The 25,566-nt window shown below is 39.4% G+C and overlaps 1 protein-coding gene across 7 annotated transcripts in view; it reads left to right on the top strand.

Moving 5' to 3' along the window:
* The window catches only part of L3MBTL3 (L3MBTL histone methyl-lysine binding protein 3), a 111,799-nt gene that overhangs the window by 31,208 nt on the left and 55,025 nt on the right, over positions 1-25,566 (top strand). For all 7 annotated transcript variants that reach the window (XM_059400706.1, XM_059400712.1, XM_059400708.1 and 4 more), the window contains 8 exons: positions 562-721; positions 1,832-1,964; positions 3,819-3,903; positions 5,404-5,495; positions 7,148-7,252; positions 8,967-9,102; positions 11,034-11,125; positions 13,632-13,783. In XM_059400706.1, the coding sequence (XP_059256689.1) occupies positions 562-721; positions 1,832-1,964; positions 3,819-3,903; positions 5,404-5,495; positions 7,148-7,252; positions 8,967-9,102; positions 11,034-11,125; positions 13,632-13,783 (955 nt within the window). The remainder of the gene's footprint in view (positions 1-561; positions 722-1,831; positions 1,965-3,818; positions 3,904-5,403; positions 5,496-7,147; positions 7,253-8,966; positions 9,103-11,033; positions 11,126-13,631; positions 13,784-25,566) is intronic.

Here is a 25,566-nt window from a genome sequence, read left to right on the forward strand (position 1 = left end):
GTCTAGTGTAAATTGGTGCCTAATACATGTTTGCTGAATGAATGATTAGATTAGCCTAACAAATTCAGGCAGAGTTCCTAAATGATTTGGGTCATTATGATTTAGGAGCTCTTTTACATGAAAAGTCACATAGATGGTGATTTAACCAATCTAGTAGCATAAAACCACTCATCAAAAGGTATAGAACATAGATAAGCCTTTTTAAATTATGTCAGATACATCCATAAAATAGGATTCTGTAGATTGACAGTTTCATCCTCTGAATTTAGTAATGAAAATTTCTTTATCTTATTTTGAACTCTGCAGAAAACGCCTTAGATAAACTTTTATCTTTTCTGCAAAATATTTTTTCATTGTGTAAGTGATTTGAATGATTCCTCCTAAGCCTGTTCTCTTTTCTCTCCCAAGCACTTGGTCATTCATTCATTCAACAAACATTATTCTTGTATTGTGTGGCTAACAAAATTATTAAAAGAAAAAGTTTAAATGTATTTTGGAATATTTTCTGTCATGGTTCTAATTGGTTTTTTGGTTTTTTGCTTTCTCCTTTTCATCTTCTAGTCTTTTCAGAGAAGACTGGGATGCCTTTCAGGTTGAAGGATCCAGTGAAAGTAGAAGGGCTTCAATTCTGTGAGAACTGTTGTCAGTATGGCAATGTAGATGAGTGTCTTTCTGGAGGAAACTATTGCAGCCAGAATTGTGCCCGGCATATCAAAGACAAGTAGGTTTTTGCCCTGTTCCATCTATACAATGGGTTTTAGAGTCCAAGGTCATGGTACTTGGGAATACAGAGGCTGTCTGACATTGGTCACCCACTCATGCCCTTTATTCTCCCAGAGACTTTGCCTTTAGAGACATGTGGATGCTGACCCCCTTACTTCCATCGTGTCTGATCTGGGCTGTCCTGCTTAAGTCTTATCTGCATGTACAACCTCTGCCTCTTTAGCCTTTCAATTATATCACAGGCCCCTGCTAAGCGTATTTGAATTTCTCTGGGCTGCATACATTTTGATGATACCGATGTTTATGGAAAAGCAGTTTTGTTTGTATTTGAGGGGTTCTTAGGTAACTCCGCTAACACTCCACGGGCGGGCGAAACAAAGCCACCACAAACAGGGGACCAGCTGAATGAAGATGGCCTTAGACAGTTGTGTAACAAGTTTCCCAACTGGAGATCTTGGGGCAGACTGATGATGAGAAGACAGGGGTGTCCGCTGTGGCTGACGGTGCTATGTGTCCTGGCCATTTGGGGACTGTCTGATAAAGTTCAACTAATCACCAGGGTGTTTTTTCGTATAACTGTGTACCACAAAGAAGTGTCTTGACCCTTATATATTTTTGTGGTATTTCCCATGTATTTTCACCAGCGTAGTGGGAATTGTCTGTTTTTGTTGGCCAACTTTTATTTTACAAAGTTATACTTGGCCTTTTTTCAGTTGCACTTGTCCTTCTTAATAATTACTAGATCTTTGCATTAAAATTGCCCTGAAGATTAAAACATCTCTAAATAATTGTTTCTTTTATTAGTGTGGATGGCAGATGTGAAAGACAAATCATTTTAAACTTGTTAGAGCCTGTTTCACAGACGGCGCTGATCCCCTTTTGAAATTAATATATAAGCTAATTTCTATTTTCTGCCTTGGGCTGTTATGTATGCCAGTCGTTTCAGGTGTTACTTAGCTGTGATGTTCTGATGCCTACATACTTCTCCTGGTGGTTAATATTTTTCCTTTGGAGGATGATTTTTTTTTTTTAATTGCATGATAATCAACATGGAGATGTTTGATAGGTATTGTTTCCTGTCACTATTTTGGGTTTATAAACACAACAGAGATCAGAAGGAAGAAAGGGACATAGGAGAAGACAATGAGGAAGAAGATCCTAAGTGTAGTCGGAAGAAGAAACCGAAATTATCTCTGAAGGCCGACTCCAAGGAGGATGGAGAAGAGAGAGATGACGAGATGGTTAGTATCTCCCGTGCACCTACCGGGGGCACGGGGTGCTTCCTAGAAGAATAGCACCTGGTCAGAGGCGCTGACTTCCAGTGGTGGTTCCATGACTTTCTGTGTTTCCATCCGCGAGTTACCTCCCTACCCTCTTCTGGGTGTCACTGTCCACCTTTCAAAATGAGAATAATAAATAATGGTACTCCTCTCTTAAGCTGAAGAAGTAGGGTGTGCTGAAATTTATTACCGGAGAGCAAGGCCACAGCAAAATCTTTAATTTTGCAAATGAATCTTCAGTCCCTCTCAATAGCAAAAATGTCAGTCCCGTTTTGGTAAATTACAGACAGATCCCATAAAACTATGCAAGTAGGTAGAAAATGGCAGATAAATGTCAGGTATATTTAGGGGAAACTAATTCAGAATGTGCTAATTAAGGCATAAATATCCTATCCCTAAAGTATATATAATGGTCCTATGTGAAAAGAGAACTTGGAAAGTCTTGAAATTGAAGACTTCCCCTTCACATCGGTGTTGACCCACCATTGTTTGCTCGTCTCTCTCCTAGGAGCTGGGAACACAGGGATGTGTGGCAGTGGGAGAACAGGAGCTCTCTTCTCAAGGACACCACATTCTTTTCAGGGGATAGCTAATAAACAGGAGACACAGCAGCCTGTGATAAATGCTATGTGAGAACAAAGTAGGGCATGAGGATTGGCTCACTCCTTTAAGCTGGGCTATCAGGGAGGCCTCCCAGAGAAGCTGGCAAGAACAGTGTGATCTCTGCAACAAGAGGGAGCCCCAGCTTTGCCAAAAGACTGAGGCGCCCCCCCTGGCAGTGGAATGGCCGGGAAGAGCCCCTAAAGCAAGAACCTGTGTGACATGTTTTGTTTGAGAAAATAAAGAAAGTTCAGTTGAGCCTTAAAGATCAAGGGAGAGTAGAGTAAGATGAAGCTGAAGAGGTTCAGGCCATTTGTAAGGCTTCCTGAGAAACCAGACTTAGGGGGTTTCATTCTGTTTTGTGTGTGATGGGAAGCCATGAGCAAGTTGAAGGCAAAGGAATATGATGACATGATTTATGTTTTAAAGCAATGGCTCTAGTGTTGGCATGTGAAAGTGAGAATGAAATCAGGGAAACACTCAGTTTATTGCAGTCGACTCATTAAGAGGGCTAGGGAAGATAGAAGTCACTGGATTTAGGGTAGATGTTGGAGGCTGTCTTACCAAGGTGGTGAGGGAGAAAGAAGGATCAGGAATAACTCAGGTTTTGGCTTAAATAATTGGCTGGATAATGACGTCTTTTATTGAGGATGGGAAGGCAAGACTGGAGTACAGAATCTAGAGTCCACTGGCTTCGTGGGTTTGAGACGTTCATTGGGTATCCGAGTAGAGATTCCAGGTGGGCAGTCAGATACAGGGGTCTGGAGTCAGGGAAGAGGGTTGGGGCTACAGACTGGGGATATTGGGTAGACAGATGATATTTAAAACCCAGGAAGAGGGATTCAATAGAGAAGAGAAAGGAAGTGGTTTGGAGGAGACACCAGCAAAGGGACCGAGAAAGACGGGCCAGTGGGGTGTGAGGGAAATCCACACACAGTGGTCAAGGAGCTATAAGAAGAAAGTGCTCCAAGAAGGCAGGAACGGTATCTGAGTTGTTGCAGAGTGTGATTCTTGGAAACGTTCTTATTTTGTAATGACCTCAGGCCAAAAGCAACACAGTTCTCAAATGACCTGTATTCATTCTTTCTTTAAAAGTTACGAAGTGAATTGAAGAAAAAGTACAAAAAATAATAATGCTCTCTGACAGCTCTCTAACTTTTCATTGGTGCCAATTTCATGAGCTTTTAAAATCATAATTTTCCTTTCTTGCTGTAGGAGAACAAGCAAGATGGAAGAATCCTGAGGGGTTCACAGAGAGCCCGAAGGAAAAGACGGGGTGATTCAGCGGTACTGAAGCAAGGTAAGTTGATGAAAGAAAGATTTTACTTGTGGCTTTATGAAGTGGAAAATAATTCACACAGGTAGACATTTTCATCTTAATTGGAATGTACACTATGGTAGTGAAGGTATTGTTTTGTTTTTTAAATTTTGTCAATAAAAATCAGAGTTTTGAAGAAGTAGATAAGGAAAAAAATGGAAATTAGTAACTTCTGAGTAGTGTCCGTTCAAACTTGAAAACAGCTTCAGATATTTTTCCACCAAATAGTTTTTTTTTCTACTTTTGCACATTGACTAAAACCTTTGTTCTTGTTCATTTCTTAAGACTTCAAGTTTTCAGTGTTTCCTCTCAAACCACAACCTCCTGATGGGGAGCCTTTTTTTTTTTTTCGGTCATTGCTCCTCAGGCAACACTTTATTTTCACGACGAATCCAGTCCTTAGACCCTTTCCTTTTACACTTGACTGGGTGACCTGACCTCCTTATTCATCATGGCCCTGAGCTCATTTCCACAGACGCCCACTGGATTTTGTCTCACCTTTCTGATGCGTCCCATCTGTCCGCCAGCCCTTCGTGTCAGGTCTGCCCACTGAAGGCAGCCCCACCGCCAACCTGGCCATTCCTGTTGTCCCTGCAAACTGGGGCGGGAGGCCAGTGTGTCTCCTCACCGCGTGGATACATTCCTTGCCCATTCCTCTCTCAGTTCCTCAGACACGGCTTCAAGTGTTTCTGCCTGCCTCAGGCACACAGCCTAACTCATATTCTGGGGGGAGATGACCTTCTGTTTTACATCACTGAGATGATAGGGGGTAAACTCCTCACTCTGCTCTCGGCCTCACCAGTGTTTTAACCTTTCTCTTTCCTGTCTTCAGAGCCCCAGCTCTTCTGGGACCTTGTTCCTTCAGTCATTTATTTTTCCCCCCTTAGGTGTTCAGAATTTCTTTTTTTCTTTTCATGGGCTCCATCTGAGCGTGCTCAAATCTCGCCCCCCCGAATACCTTTTGCTATTATATTCTTCCTTTCGTTTCTATTGTTTATTAAATAAATCCACAATAAAATGGATATTGGCTGGTGGCATACTTTTATCAGTTATAGATTCTTTTGCAGCTCAAAGTCTGGCCCTTGCTGAATTGACCATCCCCTCCCTTCCCAAATTAGCGGCCATTTCCTAAGCACTCCTTGCTCTGGCCTCTTCTTAGTCCTCAGCTTCTTGATCTCAGGAAACATTTTTGGATCATCTTGTTTCACGATACTCTTCTGTCTTGGTTCCCTGTGTTGTCTCCATCATTGATTCTAAATTCTTCTCCTCTCTCTTCTGCCATCATAACTGCTTATACACCACAGTTTACTCCTTACCTTTGTTTCTTTGGAAGAGGGGCCAGGAGGAGACTGGGAAATACCAGTCATGGAAGTTAAAGAAGATCCCAGCATAGTAGTAGTTTGGAAAGTGAGACTTCACAAGATACATCTCTGACTTCTTACATCTGGGAACCCTAGCCTATTAGTCTCACTTGCTTTTCAGGTTTGCCTCCTAAAGGAAAGAAAGCCTGGTGCTGGGCATCCTACCTGGAGGAGGAAAAAGCTGTGGCAGTGCCCGCGAAGCTCTTCAAGGAGGTACAGGCCCTTCTAGAAAGCATTGTCTGCATTGTCTGTAAGGGCATTGTCTACAAGGGCAAAGGGTCTGGAATTCTGATCTGGAATTAGGATTGATGTCTCCATTGTTTTTGTAGGAAATGTGACTTGGGATAATTTCTCAAACATACTGCATTTCATGAGTGTATTTATGTGGAGGGGATAGTGCAAGGGCAGCTAACGTTAATATAGGCTGACCACGCCCCCATGCCCCATGCACAGACACACGTCGGGACACACTTGCTCTTTTCTCTTGACATTTACCAGGCTCCCACTCAGTAATTTTAAGAGGGATACCTCTACTACTACCGAAAAGCTCATACATGAAGAAAATCTGGCATGAAATTTCATGTCAACATTACGGCGTTGGGAGAAGTGAAAATGGGTTACTGAGGTTTATGTAATATCACAACAAAAATCTAAAAGCAGGTTATTGTATTCTGTTAACTGTAATAAAAACATTTTGTCGTGAGTGACAAGCTCAGTTAGAAGTATAGCTACCAGGTGTGGTTCTGAGTAGCAGCTGCCACCACTGGGCTAAACCTGGGGTCAGGAAGCCTTTTCTGTAAAAGGGCCAGATGATATATATTTCAGACTTTGTAGGGCATCTGGGCTCAGTTACTGCAACTCAGTTCTGTTATTGTAATAAAAGCAGCCTTAGACAATATATAAAGGAAGGGCTATGGCTATATTCTTGTGAAACTTTATTTATAAAAACAGGTTGTGGGCTGGATTAGACCCATAGAGTGTAGTCCACTGAACCTTGCTTTAAATTATTTATATTTAATCATGGTGTGTAATAAATCCTCCACTGATACTTTGTTAGCTATGCATTCACATAGGCAGTTTTAAAAACATGATGAATAGTAAATGTTACGATGATTACATCTACATTAAGAATATTTAAATGTAATTGTAATTACATATGGACTTGTTCTATATAATTATTTTCTGTAAATTTGATTCTTTGTAGAATAGATTTTTTTTACATTAAAAAAAGTTTAAGTACACCTCATTACTTGAATCAGTGAAACAGCCTTGTAATTGACACTGTAAGAGCACTAGAAACGCCAAGTAATTCTTAAAAATCCTAAAGAAAAGGACCACCAAATAATTCAGTGGAAAATTATCAAAGACTATAAAAAGGTCAAGTAATGAGGTGTATATCTGTCACATATTAATATATATCTTAATACTGTGTCCTCTAATAGAGAGCAACTTATGGAAAAAAATAAGATTAATATATTAATTAACTAATAATTGATATAAAAGAATGATGAAGAAAAAAAACGATGAAGGGAATCATGATGGAATGATGGAATCCTTCCAAACTAAGTTAAAAAAAAAAAAGAACATCTCACCCAGTGTGTGTGGCATGTTATTATTTGGTTGAAGATGGGGAGGACAGGATCTGTATATCTACTGCTTATTGGCACATACATTTTCTGGGAAGGGGATGGAAGAACTGGTAGCAGTAATCACTTATTACGGGGAGAGGCAAATCTGGGACCTAGAGGACAGGGCTCTGAAGGACTTAGCTGTTTCATTAGTCTTTATTTAAGAGTGGTGATTAGTCACATTTTAATTGGGCTCTTCGGACAAAATACTAAAACCAGTGTCATTTTGCATTTTAGTATCAATCCTTTCCATATAACAAAAATGGGTTTAAAGTTGGCATGAAATTAGAAGGTGTGGATCCTGAACATCAGTCTGTGTACTGTGTCCTCACTGTGGCTGAGGTAAGCCTTGCCTTGTCTTTACTTTTGCAATAAGATGGTGATTATGGGGTTTTAATAACGGGAAAAGGTTCCATTTGGAGTGCTGATACCGGGCATTATACTTCTTGTTTTGTGTATTAACTCACTGAATCTTTATAAGAATCCTATGCAGTTCATGTGTTTTCATTCCTGTTCTGTAGATAAAGGAACTGAGGCTCAGAGAGCTTAAGTGATGTTTACAAGGCCACACAGCTTCAAAGTAGTAGAAGCAGGATTTGACCCCAGGTCCTTCTGACTCCATCGCTTTGGTCATACTTGGTTCTTTAACATAGGAACCAGACCAACGGGGGGTGGAGGGCTGGTGGCCCAGTCAGTCCTATGTCTGCCTTTGGCTCAGGTCATTATCCCAGAGTCATGGAATGGAGTCCTGCATCCAGGCTCCCTGTTCAGTGGGGAGTCTGCTTTTCCCTCTGCCCTTCTCCCCCGACTTGTTCTTTCTCTATCTCAAATAAATAAATAAAATCTTCAAAAAAAAAAGAGAGAAAAAGAACTAGACCAACAGATATTTATATATCTTTTAGTATTTCAAGGTACCTCTATGAAATTTTTTGAGAAAAATTGTTCTAGTCTATTTATATATTTATTTTAGTCTAGTATATTATAGTAGTATATTATACACATAATACACTAGTATACTAGTATATTATGGAGAGCATTTCTTAGAATTTATTGCCACTTGGATTTTAACTGTATGTTCCAAAGGACTTTCCATGGCAGTAAATAAGCATCTCCCTTGTTATTCGAGAATGGTTAGTGGTCCCAGCTCTGCGCTCTTGCCTCAAGCTTCTTGACCGGCTTCTGCAGAGCAGGTGCTCCTGGAGTGTTTAGAGGTCTACTGTGTTGTGTGCTCCCACCTGAACACATCTGCTGTGCTAGAGGCCAAGGGATTGAGAGGCTGGACTTCTATCTGAGAGCCCAAGGCAGAGAGTGACGCAGCTGAGGCCTCCTCAACCCCTGTGAAATTTTAACTCAGAACTTCCCCAAGAGCAACTCTCTAGACAGTTGCGTGGCCTCAGCATTCAGCACGCGTTACATAAAGTGAGTTCTTACTGGCGTTCCAGGGAACCTGTCTCTGCTAAGTATGAGTTGAGGAAGGCGTTTCTGGCTTTCTCCCAACGCAGCTATTGGTAGAGAGGAGAAGCTGTAGACCTCCCTCTGTGTACCAGCCTTGGCCGGCGCTCACAGTCTGCAGCGCTCTGCAAAGGCCGAGAGCCAGCATTCAGGCAGCGGACAGTGGGGCGTCACCCTGGGACTCTGCTGGGGCTGCGTGCCCTGTGAGGGGCTGGCTCTGTCCCTGCTGGCCCTCCTTGCTGATGCATGCTGGTGCGATATAAAGAACGAAGAGAGGGCACGGATATGTGGGAAAATCAGTCTTCGCGTAGTCTCTTTGCACTTCTAATATAACTGGGAAGAATGCCAAAGCACGGCAGCTCAGTTCCTTCCAGAGAAGGCCCTTGCCTTTAGATTTTGTCATTTAGTGCACTTGCTTTTATGGCTGGTCATGAGGGCACTTTGATGAACATAGGCTATGTCACACTGACTGTCCATGTTTATTTGTGTACCAAAATCAATAGATTTTGTTTTATTTTGTAAACAAGTTTTGTACAGAGATATTCTGGGTATTTTGGATTTCTTTCTGTTTTTCTAGTCAGTGAGCCTGCCTTACCTATTTCAGGTTTGTGGATACCGAATAAAATTGCACTTTGACGGCTACTCTGATTGCTACGATTTCTGGGTAAATGCAGATGCTCTGGATATTCACCCAGTGGGGTGGTGTGAGAAGACTGGCCATAAACTCCATCCTCCCAAAGGTATTGTCCCTTTTTTGTTTCATATTTTAAATGCTGTAAAATCTTCTTTCCTTATACCGTGATTTGGAATTTTTAAGAATTCAGACTTTATTATGATTCAGGTAGACCCTAATTTCAAGCTTATTGTTTATGAAGAAAAATATGTTCATTAAAATGAAAGAAGTGTAGAAAGTAGAATCCTTTTTAATGATAAACTATGTTCATGTACTTATAAATGTTATAAAATAACAATGAACATTGAACTATGTTCATGTACTTATAAATGTTATAAAATAACATTGGATTGATACTTAATTTTGAATACAAATTTCAGTGACAGATTTCTTTCATACACACACCCATCCTTCCCCACCCTCCCCCTCCCCACACACACAGCTGACTCTTGAATAACGAGGTGGTTAGGGCCACCATCTCCCAGCACAGTTGAAAATCCACGTGTAACTTTTGACTCGCTAAAAACGTAATTACTAATAGCCTGCTGTTGACCAGAAACTTTACTGGTAATATAAATAGTCAAATTAACACAAGTTTTGTATGTTACATAGATTATATACTATCTTTTTACCATAAAGTAAGCTAGAGAAAAGGAAACGTTATTAAGAAAATCATAAGGAAGAGAAGATTTGAGTAAGTGGACCCATACTGTGCAAACCTGTATTATTCAGGGTCGAGTATTTAGATCCTTGAAAAAACACGTTTGAAAATTTAGTTCTAACCTGTTGACATGAATAAGTTTACTTACTCATATTTCATTATATAGAAAATCTCTAGACATTATGCAGTGAATTCACGAATCTTAATATTTTAGGAGATAGGGAGGGAGAATGTAGCCCTAAATGCTGGTTTGAGTGGAGGTTGAATTAATAGCAATTACTTTTTTGTTCCTGAGTTCTCTATACTACAGTCTGCCAGTGATTTTGCCTGTTTCATTTTTACCTAAAGATCCAAGAATAACAGATAACCATCTTTTTCCAGTCCATCTCTAGTGTATTTCATAATATCTTGTTTCTTTCCTTTTCAACTGTTTCATTCAGTATTGCTTACTTGGTGTCAAAGATCCAGGAGACCAGTGTGGTATTTTGGGCCTGTTTCAGGGCTCTCGTTTTTTCATGGGCTAGCCATCCTTTGGTTTTTAAGTGAAAAATTAATGGCAGAATGGTATTTTCAGATGACTGAAGGATTAAACAAAAACACGTAGAAAAAAATGAGGGAGAAAAAGAGAATCTGCAAGCCTTTATATAAATTGACCTCCTATATGTGGGGAGTTATTCGCTGTTCTTTTCGTGCTGCCTTCTGGACTTTAATGGAGGTAGAAGAGAGCACATGAGCCAATAAAATAAAATGCTCAATTTCCTTTTTAAAGGAAATGTTGGCTTCAACAACATTAAATGTGAAATTGTGAGCATGAAGGCAAGGACATTTCCATTATTATAATTTGCCAGCATCCTTTCTTCATAAATCTTGAATTGTCATTCTTGTGGTGATAGACTAAGAAGATTTTATCTGTTTTATTACTGTTTTCTCCAGTTTCCAACTTGTTCCTGCAAGTGAGTTTCCCAAAATAGAACAGGTGAGGGGAAAATAAAGATTTTGACTCCCCCGCTCACTCGTTGACTGTGGAGCAGTTATACTTAAATACTGATAGAAATAGCCTGGTAATAAGCAGACCAGAGTACAATACATATTTATTACCTTTTATTTATATCCTTTATCATTCGTTCAGAGTTGGAAAAATAATACAATTTGTTGGAAATAAATACAGCCTGTGTAAGACAATCCATAGTTATGAATTATGAGTTAAATTTTGTCTTTTTAAAAAAATCGATTGTTCGATTTCAGCACGCTGGAGGTATAGCTAAAAGTGGGAATGGAAAATTAGGTATGAAACATTTTTACATTTTGCTCAGTCTGTGTATATGTGCTTATCCAAGGTTATAAAGAAGAAGAATTTAATTGGCAGACCTATCTTAAGACATGCAGAGCTCAAGCTGCTCCCAAGTCATTGTTTGAAAATCAGAATATAGTAAGTACATCCAAAATACTTTTCCTTTCAAGGGAAGTGACTTTTGATGTTTCACAGGATAAGCTAAAAGTGATACCAAGAGACTATAGTAAATTTTATTGTTTTGGTAAATAAAGCACTCTTAGTTAAACTTTAAAATTAGCTTAAAATTATCATGAATATATATTTTATAGCCAAATCATGGTTACTGTGTTTTATTGAAGGGTGGAAGGCAACACAGGAAGGAAACCCTGGTGAATTTACAGTAAAAGTACATAAAAAATTAAATTGGGATATTTTATTGCTAGTGTCCATGCTTGGAGTGCTGTTCACATGGGATTCGTGTAGTGAAATGAGGGTAGCCCTGTTGGGATTTGCATGCTTAGGGACAGTGATTCACCTTCCTTCTAGCGAGTAGCTTCCTCTTGCCATGTAACAGAAGCAGAGTCTGGATGTGTATGTATTTCCCATATTTTTGACTTGTGTTCCCACTTTCCACGCTGCGTTCCCTGTTGCATCCCTGAGGAAACCCAACATGTTACACTCCTCTTCCTTGGCCCCGTTCTGATCTAACTGGAATTAACAGAGAGCAGGCAGGTGGAAAGCCAGAATACCATCTAACAGTTAAGAGCTCAGTTGGAGTACATGCATGGCCTCTATCTGTTGACAAATGCGCTCGTGGATTCTGAGACCTCGAATTACGATGTACTGGCCCTTCTGCCCCATCCCCCAAGCCCAGGAGCACTGGATTGGGGGCAGACCTACACCCCACAGGGACAGAACAAGCCTGTAGAGGGGTGGAAATTCCATGCCCTGTAGACCAGTTTGCTTTTGTGAGTGGGACCACTTCCTTCTTCCAGATTCACCAGTCAGGTAACAGTGAGTGAGAACGTAGAGAGAGACAATAATATTTCAGTAATGGGGTTCCCTCCAAATGGAAATGAATATTAGGACGGGGTAGAAACTTTCTCACCCGATCCAAATACCTTCTGTTTGTGAAATGGTTTTAACCAGTTGTTCCAGGCATTGGTCTGATGGCTAAACAAGTCTCTGATCGAATTGAACATAGGCCAGGTTGAATTAGAGAACTGAAGAGAGCTGTGTGTGTGCGTGTGTGTGCGTGCATGTGTTTAGGTAACTAATAGAGCTAATGAGCCAGATCATTTTTTTAAAAATCTCTTAATTGAGAGGAGAGCTTAATTACCGAAATGTAAATACCATGTTGTCAGTAGGTATTCTCTGTCAAGACAAGGGAGGGAGGTCAGTTAGGTGGAAAATTCAGCAGCCTGCTCCAAGATTCCTAATCCCTGTCTGGTTCTCTGAGGATGCGTTCAGTCGGGGATTTGATTAACTGCCTTGAACCGTCATCTTAAATTCTGTGCAGTGCTGGCATACAGCTTAATCTTGAGCAATGGGTTTGATCTCCAAGATGCAGTTAACTTTCCTATCCCTGAATTCTACCTTAGAATATGCAAATATTTGTGGTCAGAGCCCTGGTAAATAATTTCAGGACTTAAACGTATCGTCAGGGTATCTGTGTACCATTAATTCATGCTCCTTCTATTCATCTAGGACATATGCTAGCATTTTCAGATATATGTTATCTACACTTCTGTAATGAGAGCTGGATAGTTACAGTAAAATGAGAGATAACAGTTGTTTTGCTTAAAGTAAGTAGAATAGTTATCTCTGTGATTAAGTCTGGGCAGAGGATTTTTTTAAGAAGGGCAGAAATGACTTGGGGTGTTATGATTGGCATAACTGATATCCCAGTGCATCTCTCCAAGTTAGGATAATTTTCCTCACACAAGATCCTAAGGAATGTTTATATTTTAGTGCACCTCAGGCACTAAATCTTATTGAGCTGTTATTGTCTTGGTTCCATATCCCAGATGGCTGATCATGTTTGTTGTTCGTTACATTAAAAATCATTTTGAATGGCCATGTGTGTTCAGCCATTTGTTTTGCTGCTTTTGTGAATAATATCTGTAGTGTTAGGTAAAAGTTGTAATAACTTGCAGCTTTTCATGTCTGAAGATGACCTACTTCCAGTAGAGTACTCTTTAGAGAGATCGCTTCAGAAATGGGAGTGAACTTGGACTGACTCATACACATTTTTAACTTGATTAAGTGCATATTTTGTGTGAAATAATTTTCTTGATTAAGTCTGTAATCAAGAACAAGAAAAACAAAAAGGGAACTGTATGGTGAATTAAACTTGCCTAACTAGTGGAATTGTCTATCTAGGGTCCCAGAACACATACTGAAATTGATAAAACTGTGAGGTTATGAGTATTTTGGTCTGGAGGTCCAGATATCCGCCTAGTGACTTGGGTGTACCAACAGGACATTGTTTTATCATTGCTGCTTGTTGGAAAGCGACCCTGCTTGAAAACCAGTACATGCTCTTTAAATAGTGTGAAGGCGGCTGACGAACGCCAAGGCCTTCAGCGGGGAGGTGTAGAGAGGGTACAAATCTCGCTGTTAAGTGTCTGCTTATCTCTAATTAAATCTGTGTGTTTCGTAGACAGTGATCCCATCAGGCTTTCGAGTTGGAATGAAGCTCGAAGCTGTAGACAAAAAGAATCCTGCATTCATCTGTGTTGCTACGGTAACAGATATGGTGGACAATCGTTTCCTGGTACATTTTGACAACTGGGACGAGAGCTATGACTATTGGTGAGACCCTTTTCCGTTGCTGTGTGCTGTCTGTGATGGGTGTGTTCAAGGCCACCAGGTGCATGGAAACAATACTAATGCAAAGCTCATGACTAAAAAAAATAGCAGTGCTTTGTCCCATTCTTTGCCATTTCAGATTTTTAATTTTGTACCTATTTCATATGGCACGTATTTCTAGATAGTATCCTTCAATTCAACTTCATGACTTGTATTTTCACTCATTCCTGCTGTGGAAGTGTGGTTTACCCCCCATCCAACACATGTTCATGTGGGAGTGCCCAGAGATGCATGCTTCCCCCTTATCCTGGGTGTCCTCTGTCATTTTCTGAGAAAATAATTTTCCTTCATATTTTTATTCTTAGTAACTAATTCAACCATTTTTAATTGCCAAATACAAATATATTAATTGAGGAATATTCTTAATCCTTAGAGTTTTGGGACATACTACATAAAGTAGTAGGAGCAACATATTAGAAAATCATATACCTGTAATTCTAATAAAGCCATTATATTTTGATTAAGCAGTTGAAATAGTGATTTCCATACCTAATTCAAGTTTATCGATCATTACAATTCAGTTTCCTTGTGAAGGTCATTTCTGAAGTACTTAATTCCTTCCTAGAACACTGGCAATGAGAACATATCTTTATAAAATACGGCCAGTGTTACAGTATCAATTGAATACTAATTTATATAGGTGTTGCTGTGTTTCAGGAAAGCTTGTTTCCTGACCTGACTTTTCAGTATGCATACATTTAAAAATTCAGCTGAGTTGTCAATCATTTCCATTACTCCTCAAATTGGATTCTTAGAGACCAGTTTTACTTACAATGTTTTAAAAAGGAGAGGCATTGAATCCATTTGCTATTCATACTTTTTAAACGCTTCCTGTTATACATTACATGTGTTTTTTACAGAATTTCTTTTAAGGGTAGACAAGCAGTTCCATTATTACACCACACAGAGTCTTGTACTTTTGAATATTTTCAATGTGTTTTTCCCCAGCTTTTTTCTGCAAAGCATAATTTTCCCCATAGCTTATCTTTTCATTCTGTTTGCAATAAAAATTTTTGAAATATAGACCATTTTAAGCCTATACAAAAGTAGAATAATAGTGACCTGTCTGCAGCCACTTTGCAGCATCAAAAATTATCAACTTAAGATACACTCTTGTTTTCTCTGTATTCCTTCTGCTGAAATCCCAACTTCAGGATTCTTTTTTTTTTTCCTTTTTTAAAGATTTTATTTATTTACTTGACAGAGGTTACAAGTAGGCAGAGAGGCAGAGAGAGAGAGAGAGGAGAAGGGAAGCAGGCCCTCTGCTGAGCAGAGAGCCCGATGCGGGGCTCGATACCCAGATCCTGGGATCACGACCCGAGCTGAAGGTAGAGGCTCTAACCCACTGGGCCACCCAGGCGCCCCTCAGGATTATTTTGAAGCAAATTTCATATAGCATAGCATTTCATTAGTGTATATTTCAGTGTGTGTTTTTTAAAGATAGGGATTCTTTTTCTCCAGATTCATTGTTATAAATGCCATTTTGCTATTGACATACTTAAACATTCTTCCCAATTATCTTAGTTTTGTGGTTTTTTGTGTGTTTTTTTTTCCTTTTTTTTAGACTTGATGGTTTTAAATCCAAATGAGGTGTACTCTTCATGATTGTTTTGATGTTTCTCCTGATCTCTTTCTTTATAGATTCCTATTCCTCTCCTTCTCTACCCCTTGTAACTTTTATTGAAGAAACGGAGGTGCTTGTCCTGTTGAGTCTCCCACAGTCTGGACTTGTTGATTGAATTCTCATATTGCTTACCATGTTCATCTGTTCCTCATATTTCTTACTAATTTGTGGTTTCTGTTTCATTCAAAATTATCTGTACCTAACTTGAGTGAGGGAATTGATGAGAAAACATTTAAATTAAATTAAATTTAAATTAAATTGAGTAACACCATAAATCTGTTCTGAGGTCAAGTGTGTTTCTCCCTTGCTGTGTTTGATGTGCTCTGATGGTGACAGTAGCAGAGTGATGACCAGATCCATTAATAAAGTGATACTTCAGGGGCGCCTGGCTGGCTCAGTCAGAAGAACTTGTGACTCTTGATCTCAAGGTCATGAGTTTGAGCCCCATGTTGGGTATATAGATTATTTAAATAAATATTTTTAAAAATAAGTGATACTTTAAAGCACTTATTAAAATTTGTTAAAATGAGTGCTTTTTGTTTTTAAAGTTCTGATTCATTTAGGGTGATTTTTATTTTTAGTTTTTGTCTGATTTAAACAAAATGGGTAAATGTTTATTATTTTTTGTGGTCTTAGAAGTATTAGAGAGTTTTAAAAGTGTTAAGTTGTCATAAGATGTGTTTCCTTTAAAAATGTTCTTCTAGAAAAAATTAATGAAAAGCCTAGAAGATTTTGTCACATTCATTTTTCTTTGATGCCAAATGCCTAGGGAATAGGAAAGATACTGGGTTCTTTTTTTAGAAACAGCAGAGAAAAAAGATTTTTTTTAACACTGATTTTTGTGTTTTTATGAGCACAGACTAATTATTTTTAGGACAAAATGTACTTTGAGGATTTACTTATACTTTTAACTGTTGACATGAAATCATATTCTGTTCATTGTCAGACTAGGAGAACAGTGTGTTCTCTTTCTCAGTATGCAATTATGGCACATTGAAAATTGCTTAAATGCATTGGAATTTCTCCAGTTTTATTAAATATTATGTTCTTTGATCTTTGAATTTTGGGATGGGTTTTATCTGTATAAATTACTTGGTTAGGTATATAATTGAGGTTACAAATAAGATTGCTTTCTGAATTTAAAATGGTTTGGAAATGAGATTTTTTTCCCATTTGGATTGAATAGTGATCTTACATCTTTTTTTTACCTTAGTGGGAGTTGGACAACATGTATCGTTGACCCTTGAACAGTGTAGGGGGCAGGAGTCCTCACCCCCAGTACAGTCACAAATTTGTGTGTAACTTTTGACTCTCCAAAAACTTAATAGCCTGCTGTTGACTAGAAGCCTTACTGATCACATAGCCAGTTGGTGAATTTGTATTTTGCATGCTATGAGTGTTATATACTGTTTTCTTCTAATAAAGAAAGCTAGAGATAAGAAAATATTATTAAGAAAATCATAAGGAAGAGAAAACACATTTATAATACTGTATATATTGGAAAAAAATCAGACAATCAGGGTCCATACAAGTGGACCCATGCAGTTCAAACATGTATTATTCAAGGGGTCAAGTATATAAATCTGTCTATGTTTGTAGTAATACAAATGCAATGAAATGTTTCTTCCTTCCAAAGAGGAAAACTGAAAATGTATGCAGAGTTGAAGTAGTTTTTACTAAAGGGGAAATAGTTTATGTTAGAATAAAATTTGCTTTACCTCTGGGTTTCCCATGTGCTTTTATTATTCTGGTAATTGCTAGCAGCTTAATTCTATCCCCTTGACAGTCATTAGACTTATTAGTAATCCTAAGTAGCTTGGAATAGTAGAACTAGGAAGGACTTGAAAGTTGGGGAGCATCACCATCAAGGTGAGGGTGCCGTTGTCCTCCCAGAGCAGTGCCCAGTCTTCCACTGCCTGGAGACTGGGCTCCTCAGCAGAGCGCTGGTGTGAAGGAGCCTCCCCTCCCTTCCCCCAGGCACTAGCAAGGAACCTTCCTTTTTTTATATTAACATATAATGTTTATTAGCCCCAGGGGTACAGGTCTGTGAATCGCCAAGGAACCTTCCTTTTAAGAAAAGTTATTTTCTTGTGGTCTGGTCTTTTGGGAACTAGGAAGGCACAGTAGGACTTCACTGATTATTGAGTAGAAAAGCTGTCATAATTGAGACTGCAGCTTCAGCTGTCCCTGAATTTCAGTCTGGTTTCCCAGTTAAGGCAGGGCAAGAAAAAATCAACAAGCAGATCTATGAAAAAGAAGAGTCAAGTTAGTGAATTAGAACAAACAGGGGGCTAGGGCCATTGTCTCTAAGTGTACTTCAAACTTTGTTATTGTTTTTTGGGGGTTGGGGTTTTTTTGGTTTGTTTGTTTGTTTAAAGGTGGCTCTCTTTTATCTCCCCAAAGTAATGTTGAAAAGTTTACAGCATGTTGTCCATTTCTGAGAGCAGTGTCAAAGTTAACAGGTTTGTCATCATTTGAGAAGCATGGGTTGATGGTGGTCACAGTTACAGAGATGAAAGGAACCTAGGTAGCTCTGCATTTCTTTCCTGAGGGGCTCAGGGTCTGGGGAGGGGCACAAACCACAGGTTGCATGGTACATGGTTTGTGCTTAGTTTTTAGAACCAACCACTTGCTATTTAAGGTGGTGGGTAGGGGAAGGACTGACTGATTGAATGGAGGGATCTTGGGGAAGGTTTCCTGGAGGATCTGGGATTTGAGCTGGACCATGAAGGATGATAGGAATCAGCTCTTGGATGTTGGGATGGAATATTCCTGGCCAAGGAAAGCATGTGCTTATGTTTAGGCCCAAGCGAGCAAACAGAGGTATGTTTGGGGAATGGCAGCCCATCTGTTTAGTAAGTGACTTTACTCGTGTCTAAGCTTTAGCTGCTCCCTTTGCAAAAGGGATAATAATATGTACCTCATGGGTGTTGTGAGGATTAAAATAAAAGTTTAAGAAGCAGAAACCAGTTTGCAGAAGGTTAAAGAGATGGCTACAAGGGACTTCAGGCAGAGAAGGTAGGTCCTGGAGGTGAAAACGGATTATGGGGTGTTGGGGGTGGGGGCAGTCAACAGTCAGGGTAGGGTTCCCTGCACAAAAAGAGTTTTGAGCTTAGTTTTCAGGCTGAAGAAATGAGGCCACCATGAGGAAGGTATCTGAGACTGTGGTCCTGTAAGAAGAGCTAACCTGGGGGAGAAAGGAGCTCCCTTCCCCGTCAGCCTGGAGAAGATGAAGAAATGATGGGAAAATTTGAGAGAAACATAATGATGTGGCATCTCCTTTCTCTTTCCCAAGTTTCACTTTTAGTGAAAAATCACGTTTTAAGCTTAAAGCAAATTAATAATATTAAAAACAGCTGCTATGGGGAATGGGCTTGGAAATGAATTAGGGATGAAAAGAACTACTTAACTCAGCCTGATGATGTTTGGGGTTTAGTAGTGAAACACAGAGTAACGGAGGCCCCTGAGAATTGGCGCAGACCCAAACCAGGAAAGCAGGGTTCTGGGAAATAAAGGGAGTCATCATGCTCTGAATTCAGGGAGTAGGCAAGGCCAAGTGGTATGTATTTCTTCAAAGAATCTGGACCATTATTGCTTGAAATGAAGACTTTAGTATTTTCCTTAAGTGAGCATCTTGAAATGTTCTTGTTTGACTCTCTGCCTAGATTTGCAGAGTCCGGAGCGCATGCATTTTGTTGAGCTTTTGGCTGTGATTTGAGAAAACCAGTATCTCTTTCTTTTCACCTGAAAGTCTTGGTGAAATCTCTTAACCTCTTTCTGTTTTCATAAAATCAATATCTTAGCATCTACTCTCTTTATCATTATATTAACATAAGTTTTTCATGAGTGATTTCTTTGGATTCTGACCTTTTTGAAGTCTACCTGTCGAGGTCTGACTGGATCTTAGGAGTCTTCATGAATAATTTTCACTCGCTTATGAAATGGACTTTTTTTTTTTAATTGAGATTTATTTATTTATTTTTGAGAGAGCACATGACTTTGTGCAAGCAGGGGGAGGGGCAGAGAGAGAATCCCCCAAGAAGACTCCCCACTAAGTACAGAACCCAACACAGGCTCCGTCTCATGACCCTGAGATCATAACCTGAACTGAAATCAGGAGTCGGGACCCTTCACCAACACTTCACCAGCTAAGCCACCCAGGTGCCCCTGAAATGGACTTAAAAAAGTGTTTGACATGGACTTCCTTGATGATTTTTTAGAAACCCAAAAGAACGAAGGAGGGGGGGTACAATGATCAACAGCTCAAACATCTCACCATCAGTCATTCGTCTATAATTACATTTCTTTCTGGTTCCGTTTCTGCTTTTGAACACTAGATGGGACTAAGAGATGACTTCTTTGACAGTAGTAGTAGCAGAAAGGATTTCACAGGCTTCCAACTTCCTTCTCAATGAAGTGTTGGCTGATGGGCAGAGTGTGAGTACAATAGATGAAAACAGGGCCATTTCTGTTTTCTCTACTGAGATGGTTTCCTGTTGATTTTAAATGGTAACTTTGATCAGTATTTAGGCAGCATTAAAACCTTACATAAGATTCGAGTAGTACAGGAATGTATCGCTGAGATATACCATAGTATTTTTCTTAATTGCAGTTTATAGAGAAATGCAATAAAATCGAAAGAATTAGTAATGTTGCAGTTCTTACTGTAATCACCATGAGCCTGGCAGGTAATTATAAAAACTATTTGCTAGCTGTATTAGATTGGGAAGAAAGAAATTAGACAAATGTTGTATATGTTTTCTTTTTATTATTTTTCATGAGCGCTATGTGAATTATTGCCTTTCTCTAAAATAAAATAAGAATTTCTCTGAAATAGAGGCAATACATAATCAGTAATAATCCATAACCAAATGAGTGTCTAAGTAAAGAGTAGAGTATCTGGAAATAGAGTTTTATAGCCTTGTTTATATAATTTATAACAATGTTTTTATTTCATTCATTTCCAGTGTAGTTAACATACAGTGTTATATTAGTTTCAGGTATACAATGCAGTGATTCAGCAATTACACACATTACTCAGGGGTCATCAAGAAAAGTGTATCCCTAATCCCCTTCACCTGGTTCCCCTATGCCCCCCACCCACCTCCCCTCTGGAAACTATAAGTTTGTGCTCTATAGTTAAGAGTGTTTTTTGGTTTCCCTCCCCCCCCCTTTTTTTCCCTTAAATTCCACATAGGAGTGAAATGTGGCATTTGTCTCTCAAATTTGACTTACTTTGCTTAGCATTACACTCTTTAGCTCTATCCATATTGTTGCAAATGGGATAATTTAACTCTTTATGGCTTAATAATATTCCATTATATATATTTACCATATCTTTATCCATTCATCAATTGTTGGACACTTGGGCTGCTTCCATAATTTGACTATTGTAAATAATGCTGTGATAAACATAAGTGTACCCGTATAGTGTTTTTGTATTCTTTGGGTAAATACCCAAGAGTGATTTACTGGATCATATGATATTTCTGTTTTTAATTTTTTTAAAAGACGTTATTTATGTATTTGAGAGAGAGAGAGATCACAAGTAGACAGAGAGACAGGTGGGGGTGGTGAGGAAGCAGGCTGCCTGCTGAGCAGAGAGCCCGACTCGGGGCTCAATCCCAGGACCCTGGGATCATGACCTGAACTGAAGGCAGAGGCTTAACCCACTGAGCCACCCAAGCACCCTGCTTTTAATTTTTTTAGGAATGTCCATATTGTTTTCCACAGTGGCTACACCAGTGTATATTCCCACAACAGAATGTATTTTAAGGAATTATATATTAAAATATATTTTATGAAATTATATCATTGTAAGATAATACCAGTTTTGTATGGACTTAGCATTGACCTAGCAGTGTTTGTTTTGTTTTCAGATTTCTAAAATAATGACATACACATATATACATAACCCTAATACATAGATTAAGAGAAGTACTGGTGTGGGGAAGGGTGGTAGGAGATAACAAGTGAATAAAAGAAGAGAAAGGTAACCTTTAACTATAAATTTAAAGGTATATTTCACTGAAATAATTCTGAGAAATATCCACACTAAAAATTGGGGCTCAGGGGCGCCTGGGTGGCTCAGTGGGTTAAGCCGCTGCCTTCGGCTCAGGTCATGATCTCAGGGTCCTGGAATCAAGTTCCGCATCAGGCTCTCTGCTCAGCAGGGAGCCTGCTTCCTCCTCTCTCTCTCTCTCTGCCTACTTGTGATCTCTCTCTGTCAAATAAATAAATAAAATCTTAAAAAAAAAAATTGGGGCTCAGGGCACCTGCACGGCTCAGTGGGTTAAGCCTCTGCCTTCGGCTCAGGTCATGATCTCAGGGTCCTGGGATCAAGCCCCACATTGGGCTCTCTGCTCAGCAGAGAGCCTGCTTCCTGCCCCCCACCCCTTCTTTGCCTGGCTCTCTGCCTACTTGTGATCGCTCTCTGTCAAATAAATATAAAATCTTTAAAAAAAAAAATGGGGGCTCTATCAACTCACTTTGATACTGTTCAGGGCTACTAATTTGAAAGTTGGTTTGTAAAGAGATGACTATATATTGATCTCATTCACTTAGAGCATTTTTTAGAAAGTTCTTTGTTTTTCACTAGTCATAAGACTTTTTTACTCACCAGAAACTCTAGCCACTGTGTTACCTTTCTGACTTTTCTTTTTCCATTCAGAGAGGAGTGTGTTGAGATTTCCTGATCTTTTAGGACATACTCAGTGGATCTGGTTAATAGAGCAAGACTGGACTTCTTGGCATCCTTTAGACCAACATTTTCCAAACTGTGTTCTGCAGAACACTAGCATTCCACATGATGTTAATGGACTGTCCACTAAAGCACTATTTTATAGTTAAATATTTTTAGGAAATGCTAGGTTAAATAATTTGAAACTTGTTTGCTTATGATATAACTTGACAGTCTTTAATACACTAATGATGCATTAAATATCTCAATCATTTAGCCCTGATTTTTTTAAGCTTCATTACACCCTTTAACTTTGAAAACTCCAATAAGAAATATTCTACAACTTTTTTTAAACAGACTTTAATTGTCATGTGTCTTTAGGTGCCTATACATTTATTATATAATCCTGTTATATAACTCCTCCATTGTAACTGTAGCCTCCTCTGCCTTATATTGTGTTTGCTTGGCAAAATCCCAACCCTGGTTGAACTAACTTTGTGCCCACTTGAGTGAACTAACTTTGTGCCCACTATGAGTGATTGAATGTAGCTAGAGAAAGGTGCAAGGTGCTCACTCGTCTAAAGTCCCATTCATGACTGCTAACGTCAGGTGGGCATTAATGCTTTCCCATAATCCTGCTCAACAGATTCCCGTCGTTCTTCCAGATCACTAAAGTCCGCTCCATTGTTTCCTTCAAACCTCTCTCACTTCCTTCCCTACCCTCCCTCAACTGATAACCTTGTTTCCTGGTCAGTGAGAAAAAAGACCGCCAGCAGAGAACTCTGTGTGCTCCCACTGTCTTGTCTGGTGGGTATATTCTCTGCCCATAGACCAAACCCTCTCTGTGATTGTTGGGTGCAGTGCCTGTCTGTGCCTTAGGAGCCCACTCTCATGCCAGAGATTCCATTCCCTCTCACTGAGTCATTTCTCTCTTCTGCATCAATAGGTCATCCCTCTCTGCTAAATTATTCTTATGAGTATCCAAATAAGAGAAGGGATTTGGGGGTTTTTGATACCCCTGGTAGACCTACCACCTAGAACACTACCCTTATCATGGTCATTGCTCAGCATATAGTTCTTGAATAAACGAAGTAATACTTCCCATCTTTTGTAAAGAGTTTTATTTTAAAGCAATTCTAAACATTTTAAAGCAATTCTAAACTTAAAAAATAGTACAGAGGAGGGCACCTGGCTCAGTCAGTAGGGAATGCAACTCTTGATCTCAGAGTTGTGACTTTGAGCCCCCTGTTGGGGGATAGAGTTTACTTGAAAATAAAAAAGTACAGAAAATTTCCATATATGCCTCACTCAGCTTTCCCCTCTGGATTTCCCAACTTAAGACAAACAAAAACAAAAGCAGTAAGATTCCTTTTGCTCTTGGTTTCCTTTTAAAACAGCTCCTAAAGCATGTCGACTCCATTTGTCATCCATCCATTTTACTCTTAAACCCACTCTATTCCAGGGGTGCCTGGGTGGTGTGGACAGTTGAGCGTCTGTCTGACTTCTTGGTTGGGCTCAGGTCTTGCTCTCAGGGTCATGGGATCAAACCCAGGCTCTGTGCTCAGCGCAGTCTGAGTATCTCTCTCCCTCCTTCACCCTGTGCTCCTCCCCATCTCCCCACCTAAAATAGATAAATACTTTTTAAAAAACCAACCCTCCCTATTCCAGTTTCTGTCCTTTCATTTTTTTTCCCCTCCTGGGTATTTTTTTTTTTCCAAATTTTTTCCAATTTTTTCCAATTATTTTTCCAAATTTTCATGGCAATTTCTTTTTTTTTTAAATTTATTTTCAGCGTAACAGTATTCATTATTTTTGCACCATACCCAGTGCTCTGTGCAATCCGTGCCCTCTCCAATACCCCTGGTTCCCCAGACCTCCTACCCCCTCCCCTTCAAACCCCTCAGATTGTTTTTCAGAGTCCATAGTCTCTCATGGTTCAACTCCCCTTCCAATTTACCTCAACTCCCTTCTCCTCTCCATCTCCCCTTGTCCTCCATGCTATTTGTTATGCTCCACAAAATAAGTGAAACCATAAATTGACTCTCTCTGCTTGACTTATTTCACTCAGCATAATCTCTTCCAGTCCCGTCCATGTTGCTACAAAAGATGGGTATTCATCCTTTCTGATGGAGGCATAACACTCCATAGTGTCTGTCCTATCTTATCCCCAATTCCATCAGAACACCCTTGTCAAGAATGCTAAAGACCTTTACATTGGTAAATCCAGTGATCAATTCTGGTTTCTTCTCTTCTTTGATTTTGACTCAGCATTGACTTCTTTCTTTCTTCCCTTCACTTATTTTCTAGACATTTCTTCATGAACGTCTTTCCCTCCTACCTCTTCTATTCTCTCTCTGTATTCATTGACCAGATGGCCTCGTCTCTGTTCATGACTTTAAATATCATCCAAAATGCTGATGACTCACTTTCACATTTGTGTTTTTACCCTTGATCTTGTCTTTGAACTCCATATTTTTGTGCTCATTATCTCTTTGACTTCTTAACCTATTTGTCAAACATATGTTGATAACAAAACTCTTCACCATTCGCAATGCTAAAGACCATGTCTGCAGTCTTCCCATCTCGGGAAATGGTCCTGCATTCTTCCTGTGGCCCATGCCCTAGACCTTGGAATGTTTTTGACTTCTTCACATCCCTCACATTCTGTATCAAATGCACCAGCATATTCTGTTGGTTTTTTCTTTAAAGTATAGACCTAAAAACATGATCACTTCTTATTACCTTTATCAGCAGCACTTTGGTCCAGGTCACCCTCATCAACTCTGGAAAAGGCATTCTAAGAGCCTCATCTCATTTCCAGTGTGCTTAATTGTTTGCCAAGCAATCAGAATAATTACTTCAAAACATAAATTAGATTATGCCACTCTTCTGCTAAAACCCCATGCATGATATTTTAGTGAACATCATTTTACTCTGAGTAAGATCCCAAGACCTTATCATGCCTAAAGACCCTTTCTGATATTATTGCCTATTCTCTGCTTTCCTCAGTCTATTCCTGACATAGCCCTGAGACTCCCAATTCATAGCCTTGTTACTTGCTGTTCCTTCTGCCTGAAATGGCTTTTTTCTTATGCATTTGAGTGGCGCAGTTCTCTTTCTTCACTTTCTTTAGGTGTCACCTTATTTGAGAAGCCCCTTTAACTCTACTGTATAAAGGGTTTTTCCATTTTTGCTCTCTGCCTCTTTCTTCCACTTCCTGTCCACATAGTGTTCTGCCTCTAGAGTACATATTTTATTAATTTATTTCTTGTCTCTTCCCGGTATACTGAAGATCCTGCGGAGGCAGGAACTTTGTACATGTTTTATGTGCTACTGTATCCTCCTTGTCTGTGCTAGTGTCTGATGCATTGTAACTGCTCAGTGTTTAAAATGAACGAGGGAGCAAATGAATGTTGCACGTTA

Source organism: Mustela nigripes, chromosome 5 (assembly GCF_022355385.1).
Source record: "Mustela nigripes isolate SB6536 chromosome 5, MUSNIG.SB6536, whole genome shotgun sequence".
NCBI lineage: Eukaryota > Metazoa > Chordata > Mammalia > Carnivora > Mustelidae > Mustela > Mustela nigripes.